A 10,307-nucleotide genomic window follows, 5' to 3' on the forward strand; every position below is an offset into this window, starting at 1 on the left:
GAGTGTATGTGTGTACATGTATATGAGGAAGACAGGATATGTGTGACTATGCTTGAGTATTCGTAATCACATACGTGTAAGAGTGTGTGTGTGTGCGTGTGTGTGTGACAGAGTGCAAGAGTGAGTGCGTAAACTGTCTTGGCCCACTTGTAGGCTGCCAGTCCCAACAGGTCCCAGATGTACACAGTTCAGAGTGACATCAGCCATGACTGTCATCGTGATCCTGCCCTTGCTCTCCACAAAGTTGTAATTGACCACAGCCTGGGCCTCGTGGCCATGTTGGACACCGTTAGACGGAAATTGGGTTAGTTCAGCTTATTCCAAAGCAGGACAATGAAAGATAAGCACTACCAACAATATCACATTAAGTGTACGTCCTTTCAAATTAAGTATTTAAGGGTGCCCAGATTTGAGCAATACTCAGACAGGACATTTCAGCATCATTGTCACATCAGATCACAACCAGGAGTTTTTCATATATCTTTAGCTTATTTCATGTTGCTAAGTGCTTAGAATGTTGTCATTCTGTTAAGCACCATGGAAGAAACAAAAAGAAATATTCAAGTGTGAGGACCTTTTTTCTTTCTGAGTTTTTGTCATGCACCTTTGCATGAGATGTTCACAACCTTCCTATTGCAGTAAGTCAGATATTTCACTATTTAATATCAGATTTCAGGGCTACAACTCTACTAATCTTCTTATTAGAGTTCACAGTGGGTGAGGTTGTAATGTTAGAACATAGTGTGTAGTGCGTCAAAAAATTTGTAATTTTCTCTAGAAGCTGATCTTCTGTCAGCCTGTTGCAGTGTGGTATATTCAGTAACCTGCATCAGGAAACAGAGTGATGAGGCAGAATGTGTCATTCCTCTTAATTTCAGTCAACTGTGACATGTTTGTGCGTACTGTGGTGTTTCTCAACAGGGGCTCTACGGCCCGCCAGGGGGTGTTAGAGAGCCCTTTTCAATCACAAATTGGGGGTGTTAGGAAGGCTCGTTCAAGGTGAAGAGAAACTCACATCATTCCAGAAAGGTGTGTAATAATCATACAGAACAACCAATAATAACATACAAAAACTTGTAATTAATATAATGATTAGGTCAGGGGCATTTCTTCAAAAAAGGTTGAGAATCAAAGGTGTAGCTCACTATCATATTGGCAATAGTATACCAAGAGTTGAGTAGAGCTGTTTACTGATCCCAAAGTCAAATTAAGTGAAATAAACGTTGTTATTAGGTTTTACAATAACAAATATTTCAGGATAAATTACATGAACCACATAAATGAAACAAAAAAATACTAATTTGGTCACCTAAGTATACGCCTAAAACTAACCCCAAGCGATCACCCTTTCAAAGCAAGACCTCCACTTGCAGTTTGACCTCTGTGTAAGGGTCACTTAACTTACTAATGAGGTCACCTGTGTTAAAGGGTCACAACTTTAGAGATACAACAAAATTAGGCATTGGTGTGCCACAGAAGTCGTCGTCTCCATGCAATTAAAACTAGCTATTTATTTTTGCTGCACCTAGGAACTAAAACAAGGTAGCCACAGGGGTTTGAACGTCTTCTAAACTACAAGGAGGGATTTTGAAATAACAGAGCTGTCAGAGTCGTGCTTTTAAACAATCTGGCTCGTTCGTTTTGTACATCACTGTAGGCCCTACAACACCAGGAGGTCAAAGGGTACAGATCCACCCCCTCATGGCACCCCACCACACCCCTCCAACCAAGCAGGGGCCACTCAGAGGTCTTTGGTCTGCTGTGGGTCTTGCTTGGGTGGGTGCACTACATGGGTTCAACTCAATATCTAACCTCCCACCCTCTCCTTTGGTTGTGGCCTAGTGATGTGACGCAACAAGTCATTGATGATTTTTCATTAAATATCTGGCAAAAGCACTATTCGGCGGTCATTTTCTCATTTTCACCCGGGATGTTGAATGGTGAAAAGCCCCCAAAAAGGTGCTCTGCATAGGCTGAGAGTGGGGATACCTAATTGTATTGTCTACAGGGGCGGGGTGTCTGCAAAGCTCGAGGACAGAAAGCAAAAGAAGAGGATGGGAGGAGGTATATTGAGTTGGATCCCCTGAGGGGCCCTGATTGGGCTATGTTGTCCCCTTGCTCCCTAATTCTCAATAGCTGGCCTGCTGCCCTGTGTTATTTCCATATAGCACAGCCGCTCTGTTCTGACAGGACAACCAAGCAAGCAACCAGCCATCCATTCCCATGTCACTTCCAGCGTGCTACTTTCTCTCTCTCTCTCTCTCTCTCTCTCTCTCTCTCTCTCTCTCTCTCTCTCTCTCTCTCTCTCTCTCTCTCTCTCTCTCTCTCTCTCTCTCTGGTCTGGGTGTGCTCGGGCAGCCTCTCTGCCACCCTTTTGTTTAAGTCTGCTCGCCACAAGAATTTCCTATGTGGGTCAAACCGCACCACAAACTTTTACAGCCCCCCTCTCTCTGTTCCTGTCACTCGGTGTCCTTTCCCTCTTCTCCTCTCACAAGCGCGTCCTCCCCACAGCCAGGCCCAGACATTTGCAGCACTCCATCTCCTGCAGCCTGCCGTTTGGAGCTCCAAATTATAACCTGCGTCCCGTCCCGTCCCGTCCGCTGCCTGCCTGTTCACATGCACGCGGTATTTCTGCCTGGAGCAAAGGCTTTCATCTCCGGGCTGCAATGTGAATAGTACATGGACAGTTCAACTCATTTAGCCCCTCTCAATGATAACAGCGACTGTGTGTGTGTGTGTGTGTGTGTGTGTGTGTGTGTGTGTGTGTGTGTGTGTGTGTGTGTGTGTGTGTGTGTGCGCTTGCATGCGTGCGTGCGTGAGAGAGAGAGAGAGAGAGAGAGAGAGAGAGAGAGAGAGAGAGAGAGAGAGAGAGAGAGATGGAGGTGGGTGAAGATATTTCAGCCACAGCTGGAGAGAACGTTGTGAGAATAATCTCCCTCTCCATCTGGGATGAGATGAGATGAGATCAGAGGGGCTTTCAGAAAACGGCCACACAATGGCTATGTTCCTTACTGGCACATTGTGTGTGTGTGTGTGTGTGTGTGTGTGTGTGTGTGTGCGTGCGTGTGTGTGTGTGTGTGTGTCAGAGAAGGAGTGTGTGTGTCAGAGAAGGAGTGTGTGTGGGAGAGAGAGAGAGAGAGAGAGAGAGAGAGAGAGAGAGAGAGAGAGAGAGAGAGAGAGAGACCCTCTGTGCGCCATCATGAGATCATGTGTTTTGGATAGCGGGGCCACGGTACTGAACTCCATGCTGTGATTGCAGGTTTGGACTGAGAACAGGCCAGAGTGTCAACTCTTGGGCACTCGAGTCCCACTTCACCTCAGCGAGGGCTTTCAGGGAATAAAGCAATTATAATCCGATAGCCCCAGCCAGGTATGTGATGTTTTCACAGACAAGCTAATGACATAGGGAATCTGATATATACACAGTGACAGTAACTTTATATCAACACAATTAGAATTGCAATTATTCATGAGGACCACTTTCTACTCTGCATAATTGATGAGTCACTTTCTCATCGAAATCAATAAGCTTGTTAACAGGATTGACGGGAGTTTTCAAATAATTTCCATGCTTGGGGCAGCTATTGCCAAGGATTTAAGATAATTGTTTTCTCAGCGGAATGGTTCACTTTGTCTCTGGAGCAGCAGGCGTTCACCCAAACCACAGCGGTAAAGCCTAGTTGTGGTTACGTCACGTCCACTTTCTATCAATGCGAGGGGACCCACATACGAGTTTACATCTGCGCGCAAAGGGGATTAAAAACAAACGGAGGAACTTGATTTCCGGACTTCAAGACACGTTTTTGTGAGTAGAATTGCCATTGCGATCAATGCACAATGCAACAAGGTTTTTATTTTATTTTACTGGGGACGTATTTTAGCCTACTTTTATTTTTGGGTAGCCTAGTTGATTAACACTTTGCCATGCGTAAAATGCTGCTATGTTATCGATAGTACCAGATATTGGAATCAAGGAAAGGCTTGATAGGATACCGTGCTGTTGTTGTGTTATAGCCTATATCTGAGTGGTCTAAGAATTTTCCGGAAAATGCCAACTATTTTACCATTATGTTCTCCTGACAGTGGAGATTCGTGACAGGATAGCCTATTGCCGTATTGCGACTATTGAGATTGAGGGCCAATATTTATTGAGGATTTGCTTGATCAGTTTGCACAATAAGTTTTACTAATAATGGTAGCCTACGGGTAAGTACAGAGACTTTCAATTTGGAAAATAGATCTAAGGAAAACTTTGGTAGGCCTATAATTTTGGGATAGCCTAAATTACTGATTGATTGATTATTGGTTAGAATTAAGTTAATTATGTATTGGATATCCACATATTTTGTAAATGCACAGTAGGTCTCAATAGTTGTCTGAAAGTTGTCAAAGCATTGGTTGCATTTAATTTCACCTCTGCACAGGCTACTGGTGGCCAAATAATGGATATTGAGTGACATGATAGTACAAAGCCTCTGTTGTAGGCTGCAGTTATTTTTGGCCAGTGCATGGAGCAGCTTTTCTGTACAGTAGGCTAATTAGGTAACTTGGTGGTACATAAACCTCTTTGATTTGTTCAACTTTGATTGCCTACCATATATTTAGTGTAGCCTATCAGTGGCCTAATACCCCACCCCAATTAACTAGGCCTACAAGTGGTCAAATCAATATGTGGGGGCCTACACTTTGACTTAAAAATAGCCCTTGTCCCATGTCGTAACATGAAGTTGTTATATCAGCATTAACGTGTTTGAAATGGTTACCGATACTTATTTCTAGGAATACACGAATAGCTAACATGTAATTGTTTCCAATGATGTGTCATGTGGTTGGCAACAGACTGACTTCCATCTGCAGAAGACATGGCGAAAATGCGCCTCCTGCTGGTGGCCCTGCTGCAGTTACTCGACAGGTGCCACACTGTTCCACGATTTTCAAACGGTTTCCTCTACCATGACATCTTCAACAACAACGGCAACGGAGAAAGTAGGCCTTTATTTGTACCTGACGTGTGCAATTGTGGCTTACCCCTGTATGTCACATTTGCACAGGGTCACCATAAATGTTACTATAATATTAACTTATCCCATACATACTATAAGACAATGCAGGTGCATTGCGACCATTGTCCCTCTTCTGAAATAATAACAAAACATTACACTAAGGACCACAAGTACTATCCCATGTGATAAGATTTGACCCACCACCCATGAATAACAAAGTGGGTTTTAATGTGGATAGGCTATTCACATTTTTTCTCTTTTTCTTTTTGTATAGTTTCCTACAATGGAGTGCAGCTTCACGTTGCGTCTGACCAGACGTCAGTGTTCACCTCTCGTGGCGGCAACGTCACCCTGCCCTGTCGTTACTGGTACGAGCCGCCTCTCAGCTCCCCCCGCAGGACGCGCGTCAAGTGGTCCTGGCAGCCCATCACTGGGGGCCAGGAGTCGGACGTCTTGGTTGCCATCGGCAACCGGCTGCGAACCTTTGATCGCTTCCATAACCGGGTGCACCTTCGGGAGGACAGTGTCGGGGACGTGTCCCTCGAGATAGTGGGGCTGCATCTGAATGACTCGGGACGCTACAGGTGTGAGGTCATCGATGGCCTGGAGGATCAGAGTGTGCCCATCGACCTGGAGCTGCGAGGTAAGGCAGAATCTTACATTTTGGCCACTCGGCCTATTGCAGTACAGTGGAAATAAGATGGGGAATGACAGGGACAGATGTATAGGCACACTGCAGGACTGGGAAATGACCAAGACTTGATTCAAATCTGAAACTGATGGTACAGGTTGTAACCCGTGCCCCAACACCGCACCTCACCCCATTCCATCCCGCCACATTACTTATAACTGTTCCAAACTGAAGAATGAACGAAGATGAAAACTACCTAGTGTTGCTTTAACAGACATGGCAATGTCATTTATTCCAACAGGTAACAGCCTGTTTTCATTAAGACTTTCATATTTTTGGTCTAGTTGCCTTGTTGTGATACAACAGTGAGAGAAACAAGTAGGGAAGAACTGGGATATGACCCCGTCCGTACTCCAACCTGATTCCTCATGGGCCATCTCTTGGACTTGTTAGTGCAGTGCAGCACAACACTCCTTCATACAGATGTTAAGAATAGTAACCTTATTGATCCTCGGGGGGACATTAAGGTGTCAAGTAGCCTACATAAATACACATAATGCCCACATGGACATTTCAAGACACATCAAACACAAGTAATTGTCAGGGAGGGAAAGAAATAAAAAGGCAATTGTGCAAAATCATATTCTGTGAGTTGGGGTAGACATGTGTGCAAAAACATTCTCTATGAGTTGAGGTAGACGAGATTAACATGACCAGAAATGAGTGTTGACAGATACACCTACATCTATGATATAGTATTGGGATGTAAAAAGCTGTAAGTGCTGATGTCTTGTCTCCCCCCCCCTCCCCTCCCCGCCCCGCCACACAGGTGTGGTGTTCCCCTACCAGCCGCATCACGGCCGCTACCGCCTGACCTTCTCCATGGCCCAGCAGGCCTGTGAGGAGCAGGAGGCTGTCATGGCAACCTTCGAGCAGCTCTACACGGCCTGGGAGGAGGGCCTGGACTGGTGCAACGCCGGCTGGCTGGCTGACGGCACCGTGCAGTACCCTATCACGCTACCCAGGCTGCCATGCGGCGGCTGGGGCCTGGCGCCGGGGCTGCGCAGCTACGGGCCGCGGCATAAACATGCCCATCGCTATGACGCCTTCTGCTTTTCCTCCTCTCTTAAAGGTTAGTCACATCACATGGCCTCAGTCACCTCAGTGTTTCATAATCAGCTGGGTCCGATGGCAGACCAGTGGGTTAGGAGTAAGTCCAGTTTGCAGAGTGAGACACAGACATGTGCATTTTTACAATGTCTTCTGTTCATCCCTGAAAGGTCAGCCATTTCGCCTTTACTCCTTTTTATTTTTTGGGTTTTAGTGCCTTTATCATGATAAGATAGTGAAGATGCAACAGGAAAGTGGTGGGAGAGAGATGTGGTACGGTTAGGAAATGACCCAGGCCAGCGGCAGCACTCGAACCTGGGTTCCCATGTACTGTATGTGGTGCTTTTGCTCTACACGTTGCATCACATGACATCACCCCTCAGTTCTTTTTAGAAATAATGACCCAGTCTTAATCTCTTTCCTAAGACTCTCTGTAATGTCATATGCTGTATTGTAGCTGATTTTTTTTAGTAACCAGTGAATTGATCTGGCCATGGGACCAGCTCTGCTGAGAGGCCACAGGGTAAAAGTTGTAGAGACTTGCAGATTTGAATCTTGTATCAGAAGAGTAAATGTGACAGGGTGAGAAAAATATCCCAATATTATCCCAATATTGCTTCTGGTAGAAAGCCCCCATATCCTGTAAATCACTTTAGGTAACAAAAGCTGTTAGGATGAAACGCTGGTAAAGTTTATATTTTCTGAACCAAGGCCTGACTTAGTACCTGGCTTTCGCCTGACCTATGTGGATTTCTTGAGCTTTGTGAGCTTACTCAAGGGTCTGGAGGACCTGAGATTCGCACAGCTGCTGAATTGCCATGCAGCTGACCCAATTGCTGTAGGATCGTAGGATTCGCAGAGATGTGGCAAAGTGAAAATGTAAACATAGTTGAGATGGGAAAAATAAGTGAAGTGCAGTAGTTGTTTCAGACAACAACGGTTGATCACATGGATTCACTTGTCGAAATTGAATACCGTAATTTCAACTGGTTTTTTTTCTCGAACCTGTGAGTAGTTTAAGTAGCACCTTATTAAAAAGGTCAGACAAGCGGTTTCTCCAATCATGCGCAAGGATTTTTAAAAATCAAACCATACCTTCACAGACCTAAGCGTATGCATAGTTTCAGATGAATGTTCATGGGGCAAGGCGGAATAACCCATTCATATGGCAAGAGTTAGGTTAAGGACTGACCCCTTTATTGAATATGTTTTCCATTGCATTATATTGTGTATGTGGCTTGCCCCAGTATTGCAGAAATGTCAAAGTAAATGTGAAAGTAAAAAACAGAAACACAGTGTCCTTCCAATATAGGTAACTTATCTGACTAACCAGTAGACCAGAGTACTTGTCTTCTGATCACCTTAATATTTGCTGGTTGGAAGAAGTTTGTGGTGGATCCTTGTTAGGTTTTATTGTTTTTCAGTAACAACATAGTCTATCTACTTCATTAGGTACAATGGAGTAATAATAATAAAATTATGTTACAGCTATGTAATACCATGTGCTTGTATTGTACTGTGTGTTGTGTTGTGCATGGTGTACACCATGAATTTACTTTTACTTTTGACACCTATGCAGTACTGTATTGTAATCCATTTGTGCAGACATCTTGTTTTTGCCTTGCCTGTGTTTCCAGGGAAGGTTTACTACCTCCAGCATCCCCACAAGCTCAACTTCAGTGAGGCCACCCAGGCCTGTGGAGACGACGCAGCTCACATGGCCAAGGTGGGCCAGCTCTACGCCGCATGGAAGTTCACTGGCCTGGACCAGTGCGACGCCGGCTGGTTGGCTGACGGGAGCGTGCGCTATCCAATCACAAACCCCCGTCCGAACTGCGGCCCCATGGAGGCTGGGGTGCGTAGCTTTGGGTTCCCGGCCCCTCGCCACAAGCATGGCGTGTACTGCTACAAGGCAGAGCCCAAGCCATTTGGAGAGGAGATAGTGACGGCTTGAGTAAGAGAGCTTTTGAAAGAAGTATTGATGGAGCAGTATACAGTTTTTGTCACTAAAATTTGATAAGAGGGAGACATGCAACAGCCTTTTCCATGTCGTTATGGTTTGTATGTTTTCTGTTCAGGCGTTTTATTGCATTGGTGCTTTGTATTTCTCTAAAACAAGTTGCACCATTGGGCTGCTACAGTATGAGTCAGGATCATGCTCAGGTCAACTGGTAGGTCAGTGGTTCCCAAATCCTTTCTGCTGGGACCCCCTTTACCTAGGAATATTTTTGTGATCCCCCTCCCACGTCATGTTCCAAATGCCAAACCTTTTTGTCCATTAATAATGTTGAGTTTCGATTACTAATTCACCATAGGAAAAGTATAACTATACTTGAGGAGACGCTCAGCAGACTGTGCTAACAATGTTGCTCATCCGGATTCATGTTAAAAACACCTAGGACACATGGGCCTACGCGTTGCGACCATATTGGCATTAATCAGGGAATGCCGTGATGGCCTGATGAAGGCCAATATGGCAGCAAGGCATTGTACCATGTGTTTTTAAACAGCTGTTTCTTGTAATATGAAAGGCGTTTTCTTTCCTCCCTTTTGGACTATGAACAGAATGTACTTATTAACTTTAGTGACAGCTAGTCAGTGCTTATTGATATGTTTTGCCCTATGACCCTCTCTCACCTGACTCCTCTGACCTGGCATTTCACCTTGACACCATGTCAGACCTTCACGTAGCCCTCAGGGTGACTGGTAGACGGCTTGACCAGCCGCTCCTGCCTGAGTCTAGCCAGAAGAGGTCACGATCAAGGGCCTAGTGCAGTCGTTCCCAAACTGGGGGCCGGGACCCCTGGGGGTGTTACTGAGACTATGCAGGGGTGTCACGGAGAGAACGGACTGTTTGTGCAAGACCGCTTATATAAAAGAAATGCTTTCAGATGTGATTTTCACATTACAATGTATACATGTTAAGGGGAAAGAAATGTTTGGCATTTGGAAGAGGGGAGGTGAGGGTTTGTGAAAATATTCACGGGGTCCAAGGGGGGCCCAGCAGAAAATAAACTGGGAACCGCTGGCCTAATGTGAGCATGGAGTAAACATCTAGCCTTCTGCATGCTCTGGCTCGCCGACACTTGGTCAGCAATGGTGGCATCTCGGCTAATGAATGCTCCACAAACACCTGAAAACAAAGACCCAGCATTTAGAGAATGCACTGAAGAATTTAGGAAACAACTGTTTCCCCCTCTTCCATCATTATGGAAAGGATGTTTTCATCCGTTTTTCTTTCTTTTTTTTGTTTTGGTGACAAAAATATGCATATTGCATGTTTCAACAAGACGGACATTATGGTGTTCTGTCAGGGAGGTGTGACAGCACTGCCTAATGGTTTGCATTGGTTTCCATGGTATTTCAAGGTTTTAGATATGATGCCTTCGGTGCCTATAATTTTTGCTTCTCCAGATTTTGGACAAGGTTAACTATATGGGCCTCCTTAGAAAAGCTGTGTAATCTCTAACAAATTCCTGGCTGTTGCCTTATAAAGAAGGCTAAACATGAACATCTAATAGGCATCTACAGTACATGTGATCATGACTAGGTTTGGTCATGTT

The 10,307-nt window shown here is 45.0% G+C and overlaps 1 protein-coding gene across 1 annotated transcript; it reads left to right on the plus strand.

Moving 5' to 3' along the window:
- Nucleotides 1-3,751: 3,751 nt before the first annotated feature.
- On the plus strand, nt 3,752-8,815 carry LOC134439385 (hyaluronan and proteoglycan link protein 3-like). Its single transcript, XM_063189317.1, has 5 exons — nt 3,752-3,805; nt 4,840-4,986; nt 5,278-5,646; nt 6,464-6,766; nt 8,382-8,815. Exons 2-5 carry the CDS (start codon nt 4,863-4,865, stop codon nt 8,696-8,698), a joined length of 1,113 nt encoding a protein of 370 aa, XP_063045387.1. The 5' UTR covers nt 3,752-3,805; nt 4,840-4,862; the 3' UTR covers nt 8,699-8,815.
- The last annotated feature ends 1,492 nt before the right edge of the window (nt 8,816-10,307 follow it).

This window comes from Engraulis encrasicolus, chromosome 22, assembly GCF_034702125.1.
Source record: "Engraulis encrasicolus isolate BLACKSEA-1 chromosome 22, IST_EnEncr_1.0, whole genome shotgun sequence".
Taxonomy (NCBI): Eukaryota; Metazoa; Chordata; class Actinopteri; order Clupeiformes; family Engraulidae; genus Engraulis; species Engraulis encrasicolus.